Source organism: Schistocerca americana, chromosome 11 (genome assembly GCF_021461395.2).
Source record: "Schistocerca americana isolate TAMUIC-IGC-003095 chromosome 11, iqSchAmer2.1, whole genome shotgun sequence".
Lineage (NCBI taxonomy): Eukaryota > Metazoa > Arthropoda > Insecta > Orthoptera > Acrididae > Schistocerca > Schistocerca americana.
The window spans coordinates 139,743,407-139,768,052 of NC_060129.1; the positions used below are offsets into that span (position 1 = coordinate 139,743,407).

Below are 24,646 nucleotides of genomic sequence, written 5' to 3' on the forward strand. Positions count from 1 at the left end.
CCTTACCCAATCTGTTACCCCCGGAAACCATCCTTGTAACCATTGATGCCACTTCCTTATACACAAATATTCCGCACATCCAGGGCCTCGCTGCGATGGAGCACTTCCTTTCACGCTGATCACCTGCCACCCTACCTAAAACCTCTTTCCTCATTACCTTAGCCAGCTTCATCCTGATCCACAACTTCTTCACTTTTGAAGGCCAGACATACCAACAATTAAAGGGAACAGCCATGGGTACCAGGATGGCCCCCTCGTACGCCAACCTATTCATGGGTCGCTTAGAGGAAGCCTTCTTGGTTACCCAGGCCTGCCAACCCAAAGTTTGGTACAGATTTATTGATGACATCTTCATGATCTGGACTCACAGTGAAGAAGAACTCCAGAATTTCCTCTCCAACCTCAACTCCTTTAGTTCCATCAGATTCACCTGGTCCTACTCCAAATCCCATGCCACTTTCCTTGACGTTGACCTCCACCTGTCCAATGGCCAGCTTCACACGGCCGTCCACATCAAAGCCACCAACAAGCAACAGTACCTCCATTATGACAGCTGCCACCCATTCCACATCAAACGCTCCCTTCCCTACAGCCTAGGTCTTCGTGGCAAACGAATCTGCTCCAGTCCGGAATCCCTGAACCATTACACCAACAACCTGAAAACAGCTTTCGCATCCCGCAACTACCCTCCCGACCTGGTGCAGAAGCAAATAACCAGAGCCACTTCCTCACCCCCTCAAACCCAGAAGAACCACAAAAGTGCCCCACTTGTGACACGATACTTTCCGGGACTGGATCAGACTCTGAATGTGGCTCTCCAGCAGGGATACGACTTCCTCAAATCCTGCCCTGAAATGAGATCCATCCTTCATGAAATCCTCCCCACTCCACCAAGAGTGTCTTTCCGCTGTCCACCTAACCTTCGTAACCTCTTAGTTCATCCCTATGAAATCCCCAAACCACCTTCCCTACCCTCTGGCTCCTACCCTTGTAACTGCCCCCGGTGTAAAACCTGTCCCGTGCACCCTCCCAACACCACCTACTCCAGTCCTGTAACCCGGAAGGTGTACATGATCAAAGGCAGAGCCACGTGTGAAAGCACCCATGTGATTTACCAACTGACCTGCCTACACTGTGAAGCTTTCTATGTGGGAATGAACAGCAATAAACTGTCCATTCGCATGAATGGACACAGGCAGACAGTGTTTGTTGGTAATGAGGATCACCCTGTGGCTAAACATGCCTTGGTGCATGTCCGGGTTATCTGGATACTTCCCACTAACATCAACCTATCCGAACTCTGGAGATGGGAACTTGCCCTTCAATATATCCTCTCTTCCCGTTATCCAACAGGCCTCAATCTCCGCTAATTTCAAGTTGCCACCACTCATACCTCACCTGCCATTCAACAACATCTTTGCCTCTGCACTTCCGCCTTGACTGACATCTCTGCCCAAACTCTTTGCCTTTGAATATGTCTGCTTGCGACTGTATATGTGTGGATGGATATGTGTGTGTGTGTGCGAGTGTATACCCGTCCTTTTTTCCCCCCTAAGGTAAGTATTTCCGCTCCCGGGATTGGAATGACTCCTTACCCTCTCCCTTAAAACCCACATCCTTTCATCTTTCCCTCTCCTTCCCTCTTTCCTGACAAAGCAGCCGTTGGTTGCGAAAGCTAGAATTTTGTGTGTATGTTTGTGTTTGTTTGTGTGTCTATCGACCTGCCAGCGCTTTCTTTTGGTAAGTCACATCACCTTTGTTTTTAGATATATTTTTCCCACGTGGAATGTTTCCCTCTATCATATTGATGTAAATAGAAATAGATAAAAAGTAGATGTTTGCTGTATTTCATAAAGTAATATAATTCACAGGCGCAGAACTGAAAAACCAGTAAAATGGCTAAATTAAGTAAATGTTATCAGTCCTCTGTGTCCTTTCTCTTTGCTCACATAACATCATGTGCCACAACACCATTACATCCCATGACGGTATGTACAGTTGACCCTAGAATGCTAATACTACTGATTTTCCAACAGGGAATTTTGGAATAGTACCACCACTTAGCTGTGGCTCTAAAAAAGGCTTGTACATGGATGTTTCTGGTGTGAAAGGATCAGCCGTCATTTCTCGATGCCCAGGATACGCCTGATTGCTTTTCTCAATCGTAATCTCCAGGGAGGCTTGTTTCGTGTACCTTAATAGTACCACTGATGGAGAGGAATTGGCAGTGGTCTGTGGCTTACCCAACCACATGTGATATGTAAGAACTGAATTAAACATGCTGTTCAGAAAATTGCACAAGGAAGCAGCAGCAGTTCTGGAACGTGCTGAGACTGACAAACACTTTCAACTGTCACAATGTAGTAGCCACCAGAAAGATCGCGGGAGGCGCACATTGGCACGGCGCGTCACGGACGGTAGTTGCCGCAAAACTTGATACAGCGAGGGAGACATCCAAGACAAGAAGAGAGCACGACATACCTCCGCATCGGAAACATGAAACGCCTGGAAATGCTGCCGAAGGCGATGTTCATATGCGTCCCAATCCTCCGCCGTCTCGTCATACGGGGGAAAGGGAGGAGGGAACGGCGCCGGAGCAGACGGCGTGGAGAGCAACGCCGGAAGCACTTGTTTCATGGTGGCCATGAGTTCCGTCTGCTGCGCAACCAAAACTCGCACCAAATCCTCCATGCCGTGGAGAAGCTGCGAAACCGGAACAACGACGCAACACGCGAAAGAACGACCCTACTCGTCGCCAATTGTGTAGTAACACTGTTCACGTTTACGTCGCACTGCACTTAGCGTAGACTGGGACTGTGTCCTAGGCATGCCCGATGTTAACTGACTGGGCACGGCCCGTGGTGCCGGAGTTGTTGTTGTTGTTGTTGTCATCCCGGCAGAGGTCGCGTCCGGATTCTCGCGTGCCCTCTGGTGGACGGGACTCTACTTGCGGCAACTGCCGTCCGTGACACGCCGTGCCAATGTGCGCCTCCCGCGATCTTTCTGGTGGCTACTACACACAATATATTTGATGGGTGTTTACGCTGCCAGGATGAATTTTTACTTGACAGTAGACTGTGAGTGAGGTTTGGAAGGTGAGAGTTAAGCTGTGAAAAATGAAGCGCACATTTATATATGCCGTCAGCTGCTCTATAAATTTTGTTGGAATGTGCTGTTCTCAAGCTGTCAGTACTCACTGAGCTTGCTATAAGAGAAATTACACAGTAAAATTGCAATGCTGTAGCCTACAGGAAAGTGCAATGTGTATTTCACCACGGCAGTTCCAAAATTTTTACAGCAGTTGCAGTAAGAACGTAATGAGAGTAACTTGCACAGGTCTTGCAAGAAGTATATATGCCACCTTTTCAGTGGTAGTATAGATGTGTCCAATTATCAGAAATGTGTTACTGACATACAATACGAATAGAGATGTCTGCCTATTTAAGGGTATGTAAGGCAGCTATGTTTAATACATTTGAATGCAAGATGCTGAAATAGATATTTGTCCAGTGCCAAAAGATGTCCACATATACCAGAACTATGAGGTGTGTCTGGAAAGGAAGTACCATTTTGGGGAAAAAAAAACACATAAAAACATTTTGTGTATGTAGACTGAAATGGTGAGTGAAAAGTTGTACCAAGGCCAGGAGTCAAACCCGGGTCTCCTGCTTACTAGGCAGGTGCACTAGCCACTAAGCCACCTTGGCACAGTGATTCACACAAACAGAATTGCCAAGACTGAGACTTGAACTCTGGACCTTTGCCTTTTGTGGGCAAGTGCTCTACCAACTGAGCTACCCAAGCACAACTCACGCCCCGTCCTCATAGCTCTAATTCCGCCAGTACCTCATTTCCTACGTTCCAAACTTCACAGAAGCTTTCCTGCGAACCTTGGTAGCTCAGTTGGTAGAGCACTTGCCTGCGAAAGGCAAAGGTCTCGAGTTTGAGTCTCGGTCCGGCACACAGTTTTAATCTGCCAGGAACTTTCATATCAGTGCACACTCTACTGTAGAGTGAAAATTTCATTCATGAAACAACCCCCAGGCTGTGGGTAAGCCATGTCTCCGCAATATCCTTTCTTTCGGGAGTGCTGGTTCTGCAAGGTTCGCAGGAGAGCTTCTGTGAAGTTTGGAAGGTAGGAGACGAGGTACTTGCGGAATTAGAGCTGTGAGGATGGGGCATGAGGTGTGCTTGGGTAGCTCAGTTGGTAGAGCACTTGCTCACGAAAGACAAAGATCCTGAGTTCGAGTCTCGGTCCGGCGCACACAGTTTTAATCTGCCAGGAAGTTTCATATCAGCGCACACTCCGCTGTAGAGTGAAAATTTCATTCTATAATTGCCAAGGCTCTCCATGTTCTGGAATAGCACCTCAGCACTGGACGTAAATGGGGATCCAGCCAGAAACCCAGGTGCAGGTACCTGCAAATGAAATGACACAATTTCAGGGATTTTACTTGTCTCATAGAGATATGATTTAATGTATGAATTGGACCAAGGAGGGAGGCATGCCAAGATAATCCGTGCTGTTGTGTGAACCAGTGTGCTTAGTGGCTAATGCACCTGCCTAATGAGTACGAGGCCTGAATTCGATTTCTGGCCTCGGTACAAATTTTCACTCGCCATTTCAGTCTAGATGCGTAAAATCATATCTGTATGAGACCAGTAAAGTCTCTGAAATTGTGTCATTACATTAAAACATTTTTTTTTTCAAACCAGAATTTATTTTTACAAGAATTATTTTTCTACATAATTACCATCATTGGTCACACATTTGTCATAGTGGGAAACCAACCTTTCTGTCTCCTGTCTCCTCTTCATAGAAAGACACCAACAGTAAAGACAGCCACTGCTGACAATGTTTCTAGCATCATCATCGCTATCAGAGCGTCTTCCTCGAAAATCACACTTCAAGTTCAAGAACAAGGGGTAGTCAGGTGCAAGATTGGGTTGTATGACAGGTGATTGAATTGCTCCTAACCGAATTGCTGAATAAGATTTTGAATGGGGGGTGGGGGGGGAGGGCATGCATTGTAATGAAGCAGCACAAACTGAGCATTCCGCACCTTTTTATTTTGAATTGTACATCAAAGTTTTCTCAGTGTTTCACAGTATTGTACCACATTGATTGTTTCACCTCTGAGAAGGAACAGAATGCCCTGTCTGTCCCAGAACACAGTGCACCTGATTTTTGTGCTGACAAAGTTGTTTTGAAGTTTTGTTTTTTGAGGGTTCATGAGTGCCTCCGCTGCGTCGACTGTTGTTTTCATTCTGGAGCAACATGACAAATCTATGTTTCATTACTGGTCACAATTCTGTTTAAGAATTCGTCTCCCCCATCACTGTATCAGGTAATCACTGCCAAATCACTTCATTTGGTGGACATCCATAAGCGTTTTCGGAACACAATGGGAACACAACTTGCTAAAATTTATGCAATTTATGACAATCTCGTGCAAAACAATTTTTGAAATTTTTGGGAAGTCATTACAAAGCATTCGTATTGTGAACACCTCTTTTCACACAAACCCTCACTGGCAACAGAAGGCTGCCCGCTCCGTGCATCATTGAATTGTCCCACCCAATTTCTCAACATTCCATTAGTAATTAAGTTTCGCCATAAATCTACACAAGCTGACAATAGATTTCAGCTGGCTTAACATTCTTTGCATTCAGAACCTGTATTACAGAACGCACTTCACAGTTGGAGGGCTTAGAGATTGTCTTAAACCTTTTTAACTATCACTAACAAATGTAAATGTGTCACAACCCAGCTGCAGTGGAATGACAATGGATCAGAGACAAGTGTGAGTGTGCAGAACTGCGAGCCTAGTGGTGTGATGGCAGTAGAATGAAACAGTACTTACTTTCCAGACACAGCTCGTAGTAACACACTCCAACAGAGTACAACAGCTGATGGTGTACATAAACGTTTCCTTCATTGAACATATTACAAATGTGGAGCGCCACCTTGCAAGTGTGGGTCACGAGTTGCGTTCGCATAGCTCTGTCAGTAGAGCACACACAGGTGAAAGGCTAAGGTTCCAGGTTCAATCCTGGTCCACCGCACAGTTTTTCCGCCAGGAAGTTTCAGTACTGACATTGTCGTGTTCCTCTGCGAGTACGGAAACATCGCAGTACCTTTGACTTCAGTTGGTAAGTGAATAATTTTTCCCCCCTCGACATTTCCAGGTGCACGACTTGGATCTCGCTAACAAGCCGGACTTAGTTATCCGGGAGACTCTTCCGGTGCTGCAGGAGTTTGTAGCGGCAGGCAAGGCGAGGTTCATCGGCATCACGGGGTACCATCCGGAGGCCCTCCGGGAGATTATCGAGAAGAGCACCAGTGTGAAGGTGGACACGGTGCTGTCGTTCGCCAGAGACACTCTCCTAGATGACACACTCCAGCGGCACATGCCATTCTTCAAGGTATGTCCACCAGTCAGTTTTGATTCACGGTGCTTAACTTCACACTCTGACTGTCGACAAGTAAACGTACATATTCTGCCGATCACTAAGTGTTGTCGTCAAGTTTGAGTACGGCCCCCAGGTTTACCTTCTGAGCTAGTGACAAGTTCACTCGGGCCTCCTCACCAACTCCTGAGTACTAATGGCAATTATAGATGTGTCACCACTCATGTCCTTCAGTCAGGGTGTATACGACCCGGGGCAACCGGGAGATCCGGGAAAAACCCGGGAATTTTTTCATCCGGGAGAAAACCGGGAAAAACCCTGGAATTGTTTAGAATTCCAGGAATTTTTCATTGTTTTCGTTTTCCGTTAAATTTCTGTGAGTTTTGACTGTTAAGAACCAATACTGAAACTAAGGATATTACTGTATCCTGCTACTGCACAATAATACTGCAGCAAGAAAACGTGAATGAGAGAAAAAAAATGAAAATAAAACTTTAGTTGCAAGGGAAATGCGCCACATACAACAACAAAACACAGTGCACATACAAGTGTCTGCCAACAGCACAGAGTGTCGAAGGCTTAGGAGGACTATGCAGTGCTTCATAACAACAAATTGCCTCCGATGAGCGTGACAAGTCGTTTGAGCAGTTACGGGCGGGCTCTTGTGCATGCGCAGTTTAGTCGCGTATGCGTAGTACCTTCTCCCGCTTCTGGTTACCGAAGTGTGGCTGGGCGCCATTACCTAACATTGCCCCAGTTCGGGAATATAGTAAATCTGGGGCTGATGCACAGAGGAGTCAGAATTGTGGTGGGGAGGTGGGTCATCTCCACGTGACCCGTCTTTACGTTCATTGATTTTGTTGTTTCGTCTTCGTTTATTGCTCTCACATTAAATGATGATGAAACAGATTTTTGTTGCTGGGAGCTATCAAATGAATTAAAATACGTTCGCTTAGTGACGGAAAGCAGAAATTTTATTACCACGTTTCTGACAGTCAAGAATTTAATCACCTTGCAGAAAAGTCAAGTTATTTTTGTAGGTTTGCTAAAGAGATTTGACTTTTATTAATCTTTTCTGCTGAGGCAGTCAATTTATTTGGAACGAAGAGTTTAGTTTCACACTCTTGGCTGGTTTCAACTGTTCACTGCATTTCAAGTCCGTGTATGGCATTATACCATAATAAAGAACCAAACATGAGATAATACAGCACTGGTACTCCAAGAAAATTTACATCCAAATATGGGCATACGAATGTGCACTTTAAGCCAAATTATGCATTTTAGTGTGGTTTGCAAAATTCCGGTGCTCTTGAAGTATCCTCTGATGTCTTGTTTCTTTTATGACATAATATAAGATCTTTTAATGTTTTACACGTACGAACATATGGGCTTCCTGCGTCATCGTAGCTGCGCAAGCGCGGTGACGCCTGTTATCTGGCGCTCTATGGCAACTGCTGAAACGAACCTATTTCTAACAGGTCACAGGAAAATATTGCGAATGGTGGTTTGAAAAGCATTACATTCAAAGCAAATTTCCTTTTGCACAAGATGAACTGTGTGCGAGAATGTACGATGAATTTCTTAAATCACAAAGCGTTTGACTCACATTTAAAAATCAACTCTTTGAGGATGACCATTTGGAAGAATTTTGAGCCCAGATCAGACATTTACGTTGTTATTAAACATTTTACTAGCACATTTGTGTGATGTATCTTTATTTAAGCAATGAACTGTTCTTATTTGTGTGTTCGCGCTACTGAAGAGTGATCTTGCTATTGGTTGACTACGTCACGTGTCCTATGCTGTCATCAGCTGGCGAGATCAAGCGACATGAGCTATAATTGGCTTACAAAAGCACATCGCAATCTCGATTTCAATGCTTCGGAAAGTGACATGCGGTGTTTGATGTAATTCAAATTCATACCTTTGTAATAGCCCCCCTCCCGGGAATTTCGTTTTCTGAAGTGCCGGGAAATTCTACATTGGTATATAAAACCATAAACGTTCAAAGAATTGATGAGTTTTACAGTGCCGAAGAGTATATTGTCACATAACAAAGAAAAAGTGTATTTTCACCCGGGAGAACGTGTATTTTTTACCGTGAAATCCGGGATTTTTTTTTTCTTTGTCCACGTATACACCCTGCTCAGTGCTGTTGGTGAGTAGGTTTTCACAGTCCTGGCCTCCAAGTTGTATTGGGATACCTTGTAGTGCTCTCGTTTTGTCGAATTTGACATCACTTTACATCTTACCGTTCACAACAATTGACATCACAGCATTTTTTTCGTCTATCTACAAAGAGAATGACAGGATGTCATAGTTGAAAGTTTATTTCTTAGAGATCAACAGTATCCAGATACCCCCAAAAACATACGTCTTTCTCATATTAGGTGCATTTTGCTGCCACCTACTGCCAGGTACTCCATATCAGTCACCTCAGTAGTCATTAGGCATCATGAGAGAGCAAAATGGGGCACTCTGTGGGACTCACGGATTTCGAACATCGTCAGGTGATTGGGTGTCAGTTGTGTCATACATCTGTAAGCAAGATTTCCACACTCTGAAACATCCCTAGGTCCACTGTTTCCGATCTGATAGTGAAGTGGAAATGTGAAGGAATACGTAAAGCACAAAAGCGTACAGGTCGACCTCATCTGTTGACTGACAGAGACCGCCGACAGTTGAAGAGGGTCGTAATGTGTAATAGGCAGACATCTATCCAGACCTTCACACAGGAATTGCAAACTGCATCGAGATACTCTGCAAGTACTATGACAGTTAGGCGAGAGGTGAGAAAACTTGGATTTCATGGTCGAGTGGCTGCTCGTAAGCCACACATCGTGCCGGTAAATGCCAAACGACACCTTGCTCAGTGGAAGGAGCATAAATATTGGATTATTGAACAGTGAAAAAACGTTTGTGGAGTGATGAATCATGGTACACAATGTGTCGATCCGATGGCACAGTGTGGGTATGGTGAATGCCCGGTGAATGTCATCTGCCAGTGTGTGTAGTGCCAACAGTAGAATTTGGAGGCGATGGTGTTATGGTGTGGTTATGTTTTTCATGGAGGGGGCTTGAACCCCTTGTTGTTTTGCGTGGCACTATCACAGCACAGGCCTACATTGATGTTTTAAGCACCTTCTTGCTTCCCACTGTTGAAGAGCAATTCAGGGATGGCAATTGCATCTTTCAACATGATCAAGCACCTGTTCATAATGCACAGCCTGTGGCAGAATGGTTACACGACAATAACATCCCTGTAATGGACTGGCCTGTACAGAGTCTTGACCTGAATCCCATAGAACACCTTTGTAATGTTTTGCAACGCCGACTTCGTGCCAGGCCTCACCAACCAACATCGATACCTCTCCTCAGTGCAGCACTCTGTGAAGTATGGGCTGCCATTCCCCAAGGAACCTTCCAGCACCTGATTGAAGGTAAGCCTGTGAGAGTGGAAACTTTCATCAAGGCTAAGGATAGGCCAACACCATATCGAATTCCAGCTTTACCGACGGAGGGTGCCACGAACTTGTAAGTCATCACATAGTGCATTCAGGAAGAGCAACAGTGAGGATGAATTGTGTGATGTCACCGTAAGTGTTAACCCCTCCACAGATTCTGACAGCAACATTATAAGCCATCTGTGTCAGCAGGTGAAACACTACAGTTTTATGCTTCAACAAGAGAAGTAATTGATAGTTCTTCCAAATCTGAAAATGATAGTAACTTTCAAATTGGTTTATCAAAATCGAACTAGAAACTGTTGTAGGAAAAGTCATATTTACATTTATGGGAACTTGTTGGAACCATAAATTTGCACAAAAACTCAAAGTCAGAAATGTAATTTTTGATCTTCTTTCTTTCTTATTTTTCTAGTACTCCATCATCTTCTCTCCAGGTTTTCTTTCCATTCTTCTATTCATATGGTCCACATTTCTTATTCCTTCTGTCTTGAAATTCTTCAAAATTTAGTATTTTATTCTGAAAAAGTTTTTTCTTTCATTTCTAATTCTTTGATGATGCTTCTTTCTAGTTCTTTTCACAACTCTGTAATCCATAGTACTATCAAATTCTTTTTTCCAGAAAAATGAGAATGTTTGTTTTGTTTGTCTGTTTTCATTCATTTGGTGGAGGCGTCTAAAGAAGATTGATTATTGACATCGGTGCAGCTTCTGATATTTTCCCCATATTTTACTTTATGTCCTCATTACTTCTCATTTTGCAGCCATCTGTAGTTTGTGTTGCGCCCATTTGTTTTCTAATAATCCATTTTTTGAGTGTTCCGTTCTGTCCAGCATGTACTTCATTGTTAAAGCTACATGAAATTAGCAAATAAACTTTGAAAATTCAGCATTTTGAAATTCGAATTTAGCATTTATGTTTTTCAGTGTGCTTACACATCTAAATGAGCAAGCTATAACATGAATTAACAAAATGTTACACCATAAAGGTTAATCAAAAGCATGCAATTCCAGTGCCACCATATCTTTCTGGTGAAAATATTTACAAAAAAAAAAATGTAGCTTTACTTGTATTTTAGAAAATTTTCCTCAATAATTACAAAAAATAAAGAGGAAGAACACGGCAGATGACAGAAGAAACAGCCATTCCAAAATTCATGTGACAAATGTATGTTTGCCGCTTTCCTAAAAACATTTCTATGTTTAATGCAAGGATGCTGTATTTGTATCTGGACAAGGAATGTAGCAAATAAAAATGAAGCAAAGAAATTGATAAGCATCAAAATCAACAACTCTACTACTTTCACATGCAACAAAGCATGGAAACTTAATGTTTGAAGACATCTGCAGATGATGATTTCCTGCTATGTATCTTGACTTTGATGTTTATTTCTTGTCTCACTTTTATTTGTTCATTATTCTATCAAGGTAAAAGTAAAAGATCGGTGGTTTAGTGTTCACTTTTCAATGACAATGTATCTTGTTTTACCTACTCTGTGTTAACTTGGTAGTGCATAAATACATGTGTGTTGGACAGGTTAGTAGAGCATCATACAAGTATTTGCAATTTTTGCTCTTTTGTCATATTTATGTGATGATCTCACATTTGATCATGGATATATTAAAAAATCACATGTCTAGCACCTGTGTATTGAGATATTTTAGCATTTAAGTAGTAAATTCATTGAAATATACTAACTTTAATAAATTTCACTGAAATATTCTAATTTTAATAAATTTTGCTGAAATATAGCAATTTCACCTTTTATCACACTTTGAAATCGACCAGAAACATGTTGCAATACACCCAGGTAGCACTGGAGTTACCATTTTTTACACTTTCAAAGCATTTTGCACTGATAGCATATGCGAATTTTACATAGCTCTATTCATTGTTAAGCATTCACACAGGTTTAAAAATTGTGGTCTTACCACTGTACATTGTCTTTAGTTTTTTTTTTTTAAGATATAAATTTTTTGTAGGTTTTTTTGTCAGGCTATATGCTCGTTCCATTTTATTAGGTTTGACTTCTGTCTAGTCCATACCTGCTATGTAGTTGCTCCCAGGTATTTAAATTTACTATCTATCTATTTTACCTATTTATGTTTCTATGTATTTTTGAGCTTTTTAAATATTTGTCATGAGTGTTATTCTTACAGCTGAAATTTTGAGACCAGTTTTATTCATTATTTTTTTTTTTCAGAAGATTTATTTGAATAACTGCTTCTGTCAGATTTTCTGAAGACATTGCAAATTCCATTTGTTTTCTATTCTGGAATTATTGGTTCAATTTTGGGATTTTTTTTAGCTACAAATTCCAGATCGAAATATTTTTTCTAAAACACAGTTAAACAGTAGCAGTGATAAATTGTCTTCCTTGTCTAACACCAGTTTTTATTTCACTTGGTTAAGATACTTCTCCCACAGATTTAACTTAAGATTGTACAATGAAGATTATAATATTAGTTAGAGTTTCGTAAAATGCCTTCACTAATTTTGCCAAATTCTATTATGATTTTACCATTGTTCTTGTGGCTACCAACTCAAATGCTTTGTTGAAATCAGTAAATGTTATTGTAGGTTAACTGGTTAACATTCTGTGGCAAATTTGTGATTTTAAGTTAAAAATCTCTCATGTGCAGGATTTTACTTTTCAAAACAAATGTGATGTTCACCCAGTCGTTTATCTAATGTTTCCTCAACTCTGTTCAGGAGAGTTTTTGATAATATTTTGTATGCCAATGGCGGAAGTGACACTCCTTTGTAATTGTTGATATTTTGCTTGTGTTGCTTTTTCTGTGTGGGTGGACTTGTGCTATTTTCCACTTCTCTGGAATCTTTTTCATTTTCCAAAAGTTCTTAAAAAGCAAGTGTACATCACTACATCTTTAGTTCTGACCATTTCAGTTATTCTACTGTAACGAGTCTTTGCCATTGTCTGTGCTCATTTAGAATGTTTTGGTGACTTCATGAATTTATAGCTCTATTGGTGGGAAATCTTCAATATTTTCTGGTATTGCTGGAAATTCTAATTTAACTGTTTGAACAGGGCAGTTTAACAGCCTGACCAAAAAAGTTTCTATTATTTCACATTTTTCATTGTTGTTTAATCCTATTTTGCCATTTTCATTTTTGAAACAGAAACTTGGTGCTTGATACTCTTTAAGCACATGTTTAAAAATTTGGTAAAAATTTCTAGTTATTATTTTGGTGGAATTTTGTAGAATTTCTATGAGATAAAATGTTTTGAAGATTCTTTTGATTTTCTGGATTATTTTTTATGTGTATTTTCTTTGTTGTCTGAATTGTTCCGGGTGTTGTTCCTTTTTAAAGATCTTAATTTTTTCCATATTTGAGCTCTTTGTTCTAGTGCTTCTTTGCACTCCTTGTTGCACCATGCCTTCTTTTTATTTTTAACCAAACCTAATGTTTTCTCTGTGACATTATTAATCTGTACCTGGAGTTCATGCCAAGCTCCTGTTTTAGCTGTCTTATTTTCTTTTCTAAATTTTCTGTTGTAATGTTGGCCCTACTGGAGTTGTATTTGATAGTTTTCTGGGTTTTCTTTTTTGTTTTGGTGGTAGAAATCTTATTTCAACCTTTAGAGAGGTAATGATCTGAATCAAACTGCCCATTTCTCATTACTTTATCAGTCAAAATTTCCTTGATATTCCTTTTAGATCTGGGTATTTTGAAGAAATAGTTTCAGTTCCTTCTGTTTTCCAGTCTGAGAGAAGAGAATTTACATTTAATGTTCCAATGTAGTACTTCTATTTCAACTTACAACTTAAAAGGCATTTTAGGACATTCCGTTTCTTCTTTACCACAAATGACAAATGTTTGGATTCCCCCAGAATTCAAGGTACCATTGCATTATAAGATGTAACGCTGAATTCCTTCTCAGAGGTACCACATGAGGTAGTGTAATTATCCACTATGAAAACTTTCCAGTTTGCAATTTGAAGTTACAAATTGTAGAGAGCAGGAAGTCCAGGATGATCCCTGAATTCCCAGAATAAGACCAAGTTGTTAGTCTGGAATTCTACTGTTTCAGCCACCTCTAACATGTGAAACAGTCATGCCAGCTGTCCATTTTAGACTTGACAACATGCACGATTTTATTTTATTTATTTATTCATTTAGGGCTGTCAGGAACCTAGTCAGTTAACTACAATTCATTTCTGGAAGCCTTTTTGCAGCCCAAAAATATTGCATTCTCTCTGTGCCCACTTGTCTTCTCCCCTCTGTGCTGCCACATTTTTGCTTCTGCTCATTGTGGACACCATTAAATTCAGCAACCGGTGATCCGTCATCATCAGTTTTCTACTATATTAGCAAGTCCTTTGCCTCTCCATTTTCTGCGATCCATTTCTTCCTTCTTAAGGCTGCTGTATGTTGTACCATCCATCACATCATCCAGTATCTGAAATCTCTCCCTTCCTCACTTCCATTTCCCTTCTACATAACCTTCTAAAACTGTTTTTATCAGTCTGTCATTCTCTATTAATATATGCCCCATCCAATTTCTTTTTCATCTTTTTATTACATTTAGTAACTGTCTTTTCTCTCCCACTCTTCTCAGTACCTCTTCATTTTTTATTCCGTCCATCCAACTTATTCTTTCTATCCTCTGCCATGTCCACATCTCAAAAGCCTCCAGCCTTTCTGTGTCTTTCTTCCTCAAAGTCCACGTTTCAGCGCCATACAGAAGAACACTCCGTACAAAACATTTTATGAGTCTCTTCCAGAGTTCTCTGTCCAGATCGTTGCAGAAAATTCTCCTTCTCCTATAAAATGCCTCTTTTGCCATTGCTAACCTTGTATTTTAATTTCTGTGGTGCACTTCCAGTCAGTGTCTATCCTGCTTCCAAGATACTTAAAATTTTGCACCTGTTCTAATATTTCTACAGTCAGCATAATTTTTATTTCTTTATTTCCTACTGGTGCCAATACTTTTGTTTCCTTTGTGTTAATTTTCATTCCATAATTTTTTCCGTTAGCTTCAATGGTGTCCACCAAATCCTGCAATTCTTTTTCCCCTGTGGCTAGAAGGACCATGTCATCAGCAAACCTCAAACACCCTACTCTTCTTCCTCCAATTTCTACTCGTTTGTCATCTAATAAGCATTGGCCACTAATATTTTCCATGTAGAGGTTGAAAAGAGTGGGTGATAGACAGCATCCTTGTCTACTCCTTTTCCTAGTTCAATCCAGTTTGTACTTTCTCCTCCTCACTTTGACTGAGGCTTTTTGATTAAGATATAATGAGTTTACAAGTCTTCTGGTTTTCCAGTCCACTCTCTTTTCCCTCATTACAGTCACCAGCTTGTCCCAAACTACACTGTCAAATGCCTTTTCTAGATCGATGAAGCGCATGTATATAGGTCTCTGCCTTTCTCAATAAACCTTTGTGCCAAGAATCGGAGGAGCCCTATTGCATCTCTGGTGCCCGTATTCTGTCTAAAGCCAAACTTCTCCTCGTGAAGATTCTCCTCCATTACTTTTTCAAATCTCTTATTAATTATTCTTAACATCACTTTGGCTGCATGTGAAATGAGGCTGATTGTCCGGTGTTCACTACATTTATTGGTTCCTTGTTTTTTCGGTAATGGAATCATTACTGTTGTCAGAAAGTCCTCAGGACATTCACCACCATCATAGTGATCTGTACTTGGAACAATTAGAAGTTTCATCCTGATTCAGTCCAGTGGTCTTGAGGTCCTCCCTTACCTCCTCCAACCATTTATCAGGGACTGTCTCTCTGTTTCTTGATAGGATCAACAGGTCATTGGCAAATGCAAGGCAGATGTCCCTTACACTGTTCTTTGAGCCTCCAATGTGAACTTTGTTCACTAACTCTTTCCCAGCCAGTTCGTTTTCCCATTTTCCGGTGACCATATCTAATATGCACTTGAAGAGAACAGGGCAGTACATCACCCTGTCAGGTGCCAGTATTAATTAAGAACTCTTTGAAAGATACTCCCATGCATTTTGATTGTTTAAGTTTCTTGGTAAATTTTTTTATTGTAAGTTGTGTATGAGTCGAAATATGGTCCTTCAGTTAGTTATTCAGTTCTGGCTATTAAAACTGCTACACCAAGAAGAAATGCAGATAATAAACGGATATTCATTGGACAAATATATTATACTAGAACTGACATGTGATTACATTTTCACGCAGTTTGGATGCATACATCGTGAGAAATCAGTACCCAGAACAACCACCTCTGATATGCCTGGGCATTGAGTTAAACAGAGCTTGGATGGCGTGTACAGGTACTGCCCATGCAGCTTCAACACGATACCACAGTTCATCAAGAGGAGTGACTGGCGTATTGTGACGAGCCAGTTGCTCGGCCGCCATTGACCAGACGTTTTCAATTAGTGAGAGATCTGGAGAATGTGCTGGCCAGGACAGCAGTCAAACATTTTCTGTATCCAGAAAGGCCTGTACAGGACCTGCAACATGTGGTCGTGCATTATCCTGCTGAAATGTAGAGTTTTGCAGGGATCGAATGAAGGGCAGAGCCACAGGTCGTAACACATCTGAAATGTAACGTCCACTGTTCAAAGTGCCGTCAGTGCGAAGAAGAGGTGACCGAGACGTGTCACCAATGGCATCGCATACCATCACGCTGGGTGATACGCCAGTATGGCGATGACGAATACACGCTTCCAATGTGCGTTCACCACAATGTCGCCAAACATGGATGCGACCATCATGATGCTGTAAACAGAACCTGGATTTGTCTGAAAAAATGATGTTTTGCCATTTGCGCACCCAGATTTGTCATCGAGTACACCATCACAGGCGCTCCTGCCCTGTGATGCAGTGTCAAGAGTAACCGCAGCCATGGTCTCCAAGCTGATAGCCCATGCTGCTGCAATTGTCGTCGAACTGTTCATGCAGATGGTTGTCCTCTTGCAAACGTCCCCATCTGTTGACTCAGGGATTGAGACGTGGCTGCACGATCCGTTACAGCCGTGCGGATAAGATGCCTATCATCTCGACTGCTAGTGATACGAGGCCGTTGGGATCCAGCACGGCATTCCGTATTACCCTCCTGAACCCACCGATTCCATATTCTGCTAACAATCATTGGATCTCTACCAACACGAGCAGCAATGTCGCGATACGATAAACCGCAATTGCGATAGGCTACAATCTGACCTTTATCAAAGTCGGAAATGTGATGGTACGCATTTCTCCTCCTTACACGGGGCATCACAACAATGTTTCACCAGGCAACGCCGGTCTACTGCTGTATGAGAAATCGGTTGGAAATTCTCCTCATGTCAGCACGTTGTAGGTGTCGCCACCAGCGCCAACCTTGTATGAATCCTCTGAAAAGCTAATCATTTGGATATCACAGCATCTTCATCCTGTCGGTTAAATTTCGCATCTGTAGGACGTCATCTTTGTGGTGTAGCAATTTTAATGGCCAGTAGTGTATTTCGTTATTAATCACATTTTTCTTTGTCTTTATGGCTCTCTGTATGAGCAGATTAGCGCCAGTCTTAATTTGTTGTTAGTATAGTTTAGAGAAGTAGCCAGCAGCGGATGCTTCTGCCTATGAACGTCCGCCTCGACACATTCCACATCCCCGAAGGCTTTCCTTCTCGATGGGATTTATGGAACGCAGTGTGTAAGTGAATGAATGAAGTGGCACGGTTTAATCCCTCGTGCAGGAGAAGGGCGTGGGCGTGATCTGTGCAGCGGGTGTGGCGATGGGTCTGCTGAGCAACAGAGGTCCAGCGCCGTGGCACCCGGCACCCCAGGAGCTGAAGGAGGCCTGCCGGGCGGTAGCCGACTACTGCAAGGTGGGTGTGAAGAAGCCAGCATGCAAGTGATACACAAGTTACTGGCAGGGTAGAGAAGTGCGCGGGATAGAAGGTACGAGGTTTACAGTAAAAGGTGGCATGATGCAGAGTGAGAGGGGCAGGGTGTAGGGTAAGAGGTGCAGCATGTAGTGTAAGAGGTGCAGGTTGAGGGGTGCAGAGTAAAGGGGGCACAGTAAAAGCTGCTGGGTAATTAGTAAAAGGTTCAGAATAAGAGTTGCAGGGTGGAAGGTAAGACATACGGGGGAGGTGAAAGGTACAAGGTGCAGGGTGCAGAGTAAAAGCTCAAAGAATTTGTGCACTAGGATTTGAGAGCAGAGCATGTCTGCTTAAACACTTTAAACTTGTTATATAATCTAAATATAGCTATCACAGATAATATGATGGAGAGTACGTCTTACAGCAACATCTTATCAAAGTGGCCCTCTCAGTTTCCCTAGTGCAACTCACTTCTCAAAAAAGAGCAAAGGAATTGAAGGACTGTGTGGTGTCTGTTCATTCAGACATGTCTGAAAGAACAGACACAATTTTGATCCAGAAGCCATTATGAATTAAAGACACAAGGGAATTACACATGTCGGCTGTGAGTGGACACTAATTGTCAACATTCACCTTTGATTTCAATCAACACCTGCCCACAGCCAACGTCTGTAATTCCTTTGCTTCGTAATTCGTAATGGCTACTGCGTCAAAATTGTGTCTGTTCTTCCTGACATGTCCAAAAGAACAGAACCTCATACATAACTAAAAAAGAAAACTTTAAAACTTTCCAAACAATGTCATGATGTCATGTAGAAAGTATAAAACATTTCAAGCTCTTTGTCAACAGAATCACCACTAGCTGAATGCGCATTGTTCTAATCTACAAATTGCAAAGTCAGAGGTTTGAGACATCTTGGAAGCATTTTTATTTGTTTATGTATTTTTATTTGAACTTCATATTTATTATTCATTTTAAAATTTAATTGATAAATATTAATCATAATTTTTAAAAAGAATAACATTTCATTTTTATTTACTAATTGCACAATAATTCAAGTACACATATTAGTAATAAATAAAAATTCAGTACAAAAATGTTAATATATCAGACAATGGAAACTCCAGGTAAGAATATCAACAATGTAGGAAAAAACAGATTGCTACATACTGTAAAGAAAACATGTCAAGCTGCAAACGGGCACAGTTAAGACACTCACATATAGCTTTCACCACAGCCTTCATCAGTAAAAGACACACACACACACACACACACACACACACACACACACACACACACACACACACACACACAAAGCAAGCACACCTCATGTACACACGACCGCCAATCTTCAGCATCTCAGGCTGGAATGCGTGGGGTGGGAAAGGGGAAGGGATAGTATTTTACCCTCCCAAATTTGCACAAAAACAGCTCTCCCATGCCTTATCTCTCCAGTCACCCACCACCCCCCAAAGTCCCACTGTCCAGCCATAGACGAGCATTTCCCTCAGGACTGGAGCAGCTGAATCACATTCTCCACCAGGGTTTTGACTACCTCTGGACCTCTGTTGCCCTGAAATGAAAAATGTTCTACCTATTATGCTTCCTACCCCTGTCACAGTGGTATTCCACCACTCACTGAACCTACACAATGTCCTCATCCCTGCATAACTCCTGCTTCCAATCCCTTGCCTCATGACTCATATCCCTGTAGTAGACCCAGATGCAAAACCTGTCCCGTACATCCTCCCACCACCACCACCACCTTCTCCAGTCCGGTCACAAGTATCACCTATCCCATTAAAGGCAGAGCTAACTGTGAAACCAGCCATACGATCTACAAGCTAAGCAGCGAGCACTGTGCTGCATTCTACACGGGACAAGCTCTATGTCCACGCAAATGGCCACTGAAAAACTGTGGCCAACAAAGAGCTGGACCACCCCATTGCTGAGCATTCTGCCCAACATGATGTTCTTCATTTCAGTGACTACTCCACAGCCTGTGCTATCTGGATCCTTCCCCAAAGACCAGCTTTTCTGCATTGCACAGGTGGGGCGCTCCCTACAATATGTCATGTGCTCCCATAACCCTCCTGCCCTCAACCTTCATTAGTCATTGTTCTTACCCATCTTGCCCCTTCCCTGTTCCCATTCCAGCTCTACACAGCTCTCTATTCTGCCGTCGCACCATCAGTCTTCTTACTTTCCTCCTTTTCCACTACCCACATCCCACCCTCCGTCTGACTTCCCAGCTGCATCTAGCTGCCCTACCCTCTCTCATCTCATCCCTGCATATCCCACAAGCAGCACTTTACCATCCCCCACCCCTACCCTGCTTTCGTCCCCCTGCCCTCTCTGGCCTCCTCCTTATCCCCACCACCCAGTTGCCTCTCCCATCATGCTCTGCTGCTCGCAGTCTGGCTTCAGCCGCCAGAGACTGTTATCATGTGTATGAGTTGCATATCTCTCTCTCTCTCTCTCTCTCTCTCTCTGTATGTGTGTGTGTTTTGTCTAATTTTGATGAAGGCGTTGTCGGCTGAAAGGTCACTTTCCTACAGTCTTTTCGTTGTGCCTATCTGGAACTCAACTTCTCCATTACGTGGTGAATAGCAACAATCCTTTTTACACTACTGGCCATTAAAATTGCTACACCAAGAACAAATGCTGATGATCAACGGGTATTCATTGGACAAATATATTACACTAGAACTGACATCTGATTGCATTTTCACGCAATTTTGGGTGCATAGATCCTGAGAAATCAGTACCCAGAACAACCACCTCTGGCCGTAATAACGGCCTTGATACGCCTGGGCATTGAGTCAAACAGAGCTCAGATGGCATGCACAGGTACAGCTGCCCATGCAGCTTCAACACGATACCACAGTTCATCGAGAGTAGTGACTGGCGTATTGTGGCGAGCCAGTTGCTCGGCCACCATTGACCAGACGTTTTCAATTGGTGAGAGATCTGGAGAATGTGCTGGCCAGAGCAGCAGTTGAACATTTTCTGTATCCAGAGAGGCCCGTACAGGACCTGCAACATGCGGTCGTGCCTTATCCTGCTGAAATTTATGGTTTTGCAGGGATCAAAGGAAGGGTAGAGCCACAGGTTCTAACACATCTGAAATGTAACGTTCACTGTTCAAAGTGCCGTCAATGCGAACAAGAGGTGACTGAGACATGTAACAAATGGCACCCCATACCATCACGCCGGGTGATACACCAGTACGGCGATGACGAATACACGCTTCCAATGTTGACTCAGGGATCGAGACGTGGCTGCACGATCTGTTACAGCCATGTGGATAAGGTGCCTGTCATCTCAACTGCCAGTGATACGAGGCCGTTGGGATCCAGCACGGTGTTCCATATTACCCTCCTGAACACACCAATTCCATATTCTGCTAACAGTCATTGGATCTCGACCAACACGAGCAGCAATGTCGCGATACGATAAACCGCAATCGCGGTAGGCTACAATCCGACCTTTATCAAAGTCGTAAACGTGATGGTACGCATTTCTCCTCCTTACACGAGGCATCACAACAACGTTTCACCAGTCAACGCCGGTCAACTGCTGTTTGTGTATGAGAAATCGGTTGGAAACTTTCCTCACGTCAGCACGTTGTAGGTGTCGCCACCGGCGCCAACCTTGTGTGAATGCTCTGAAAAGCTAATCATTTGCATATCACAGCTTCTTCTTCCTGTCGGTAGCACATCATCTTCGTGGTGTAGCAATTTTAATGGCCAGTAGTGTATACTATTGTTTCACTCCATCCTGGAATTTATAGTGGTAGATACCTATCCCAATAATCTATGTGCTTTGACAACCAATGTGAAATACTCATTTGCCAGTAAAACAATTAAGCCCTGACATGGGAAGGAGGGGGGCTCAACCTTCTCAAAATAAAATATCGATACCCTCAACATGCAGGACGTCAAAATTGACCAGTTGAAAAACTGACGTGTTAAAAGTGCATTTTCCTACAATGAAAAGGGCAAAATAAGGAGACAAGTAAAAATAAAAGCCCCAGCTAGCAACACTGAAACCCATGGTTAAGAAAACTCATCTCATACCAGGAAGCGTCAGACAGCAACCCTCCAACCGCCTCGATGTGCGGGGCCACACCACTCGTGTGTGTCACCACCGTACACGTAGCAGGGACGTTACAAAAATTTTCGTGCATATCCAAATATCGAAGGAATGGTTGAGGCCCATTTTACACAGCATAACCAAATAAACTATAAAATACTTCAGTGTGAAAATTATTAAAACCAAATAGACCAGACGCAAGGACATATAAAACAAGCCCAGGATGAATAACCGAGCAGTCAAACTCTGACATAATGTCATCAAAATGCCAGCAAAGTTTGACAGTGTACTGCAATGTCTTAACCCCACCTGAGTGTTAAGGGTGTGTGGGGGCTATAGCTTCAGACTCTGCATAATTTCAGTCCATTCCAGAATTTATAAAGTCCAGCCCCTTATTTCTTTGTGTAGGTCTTTTAAATTATTAGCTACATGGAGTGGCCAGCATATTAACTGTACCGATTATGAAAAGCAAAATCCTAAAGTTAGTAACCAAATGTGTCAGTTTCCTACTCTAAATCGTACAAAAACCTACATCTACATCCATACTCCGCAAGCCACCTGACAGTTTGTGGCGGAGGGTACTTTGAGTACCTCTATCGGTTCTCCCTTCTATTCCAGTCACGTATTGTTCGTGGAAAGAAAGATTCTTGGTATGCTTCTGTGTGGGCTCTAATCTCTCTGATTTTATTCTCATGGTCTCTTCACGAGATATACGTAGGAGGGAGCAATATACTGCGTGACTCCTCGGTGAAGGTACATTCTCAAAACTTCAACAAAAGCCCGTACCGAGCTACTGAGCGTCTCTCCTGCAGAGTCTTCCACTGGAGTTTATCTATCATCTCCGTAACGGTTTCGTGATTAGTAAATGATCCTGTAACAAAGCATGCTGCTCTCCATTAGATCTTCTCTATCTCTTCTATCAACCCTATCTGGTACGGATCCCACACTGGTGAACAATATTCAAGTAGTGGGTGAACAAGTGTACTGTAACCTACTTCCTTTGTTTTCACATTGCATTTCCTAAGGATTCTTCCAATGAATCCTAGTCTGGCATCCGCTTCACCGATGATCAACTTTATATGATCATTCGAGTTTAAATCACTCCTAATGCGTGCTCCCAGATAATTCATGGAATTAACTGCTTCCAGTTGCTGACCTGCTATATTGTAGCTAAATGATAAAGGATCTTTCTTTCTGTGTATTCGCAGCACATTACACTTGTCTACATTGAGATTCATTTGCCATTCCCTGCACCATACGTCAATTTGTTGCAGATCCTCCTGCATTTCATACAATTTTTCATTGTTACAACTTCTTGATGCTAAAAACTGAAAAGACCAGCCATAGATTTGAGAAATACATATGTATCAGGTCAATGTGTAGGTCAATCTGTATATTGAGCAAGCAGTAAAGGAAAAAAAGAAAAGTTCGGAGTAGGTATTAAAAACCATGGAGAAGAAATAAAAACTTTGAGGTTCACCGACGGCATTGTAGTTCTGTCAGAGACAGCAAAGGACTTGGAAGAGCAGTTGAACAGAATGGACAGTGTCTTGCAAAGGAGGGTATACGATGAACATCAACAAAAGCAAAACAAGGATAATGGAATGTAGTCGAATTAAGTCGGGTGATGCTGCGGGAATTAGATTAGGAAATGACACACTTAAAGTAGTAAAGGAGTTTTGCTATTTGGGGAGCAAAATAACTGATGATGGTTGAAGTAGAGAGGATATAAAATGTAGACTGGCAATGGCAAGGAAAGCGTTTCTGAAGAAGAGAAATTTGTTAACATCGAGTATTGATTTAACTGTTAGAAAGTCGTTTCTGAAAGTATTTGTATGGAGTGTAGCCATGTATGAAAGTGAAACGTGGACGATAAATAGTTTAGACAAGAAGAGAATAGAAGCTTTTGAAATGTGGTGCTACAGAAGAATTCTGAAGATTGGATGGGTAGATCACATAACTAATAAGGAGGTATTGAATAGAATTGGGGAGAAGAGGAGTTTGTGGCACAACTAGACTAGAAGAAGGGATCGGTTGGTAGGACATGTTCTGAGGCATCAAGGGATCACCAATTTAGTACTGGAGGGCAGTGTGGATGGTAAAAATCGTAGAGGGAGACCAAGAGATGAATACACTAAGCAGATTCAGAAGGATGTAGGCCGCAGTAGGTACTGGGAGATGAAGAAGCTTGTACAGGATAGAGCGCTACATCAAAACAGTCTCAGGACTGAAGACCACAACAACAACAACAACAACAACAACAACAACATCAGGTCCTGCACTAAATTTAGGATTGAATACACTATTCTGAAATGACAGAGGCAATTCTGTTTCTTGACACAGGAGAAGGGAGTGGAGCTTGCACGGCTGGCGGTGCACCACGCCCTGACGCGTGAGGGGCAGGCGACACACCTCGTCGGCGTCAACAGTGTGCGAGAGCTGCAGTCCAACCTGCAGATCCTGCGCGACGGACTGTCTCCCGCGGAGAAAGAGGTGCTGCGTGACATCCAGCAGAAGTAAGCCACGCCTGCTCGTGCTCTGCATTTCTTCCTAGTCCATCTGGGCTGGCCCATTGAAGTCCAAATCTTGTTTTCTGGCTTCACAAAGCACACCTCCCATCAAGCTGTCATCATAATCTTTTCTCATTTTTTTGTAATTCAGCAGAGAACTTCCGCAGTCCACCTGTCACCCCATCGCCCGGCTACGTTTCTCGGAATTGCCCTTACAATCAAAGTTAACAGCTTCAACTTCACACTCATCACTGAAACACTTGCTTGTTCTGTCTGCCCAAGTAACTCTCAATATGCACCTTTTTGTTGCTGCTGAGCAACCCCAATTTTAGGAATAGTTTTTGCA

The 24,646-nt window shown here is 42.4% G+C and overlaps 1 protein-coding gene across 2 annotated transcripts in view; it reads left to right on the forward strand.

The window, feature by feature from the left end:
* The window catches only part of LOC124553823 (L-galactose dehydrogenase-like), a 99,608-nt gene that overhangs the window by 61,950 nt on the left and 13,012 nt on the right, over positions 1 to 24,646 (forward strand). For both annotated transcript variants that reach the window (XM_047127810.1, XM_047127809.1), the window contains exons 5-7: positions 6,190 to 6,426; positions 17,566 to 17,697; positions 24,134 to 24,306. In XM_047127810.1, coding sequence (XP_046983766.1) covers positions 6,190 to 6,426; positions 17,566 to 17,697; positions 24,134 to 24,306 — 542 coding nt within the window. The remainder of the gene's footprint in view (positions 1 to 6,189; positions 6,427 to 17,565; positions 17,698 to 24,133; positions 24,307 to 24,646) is intronic.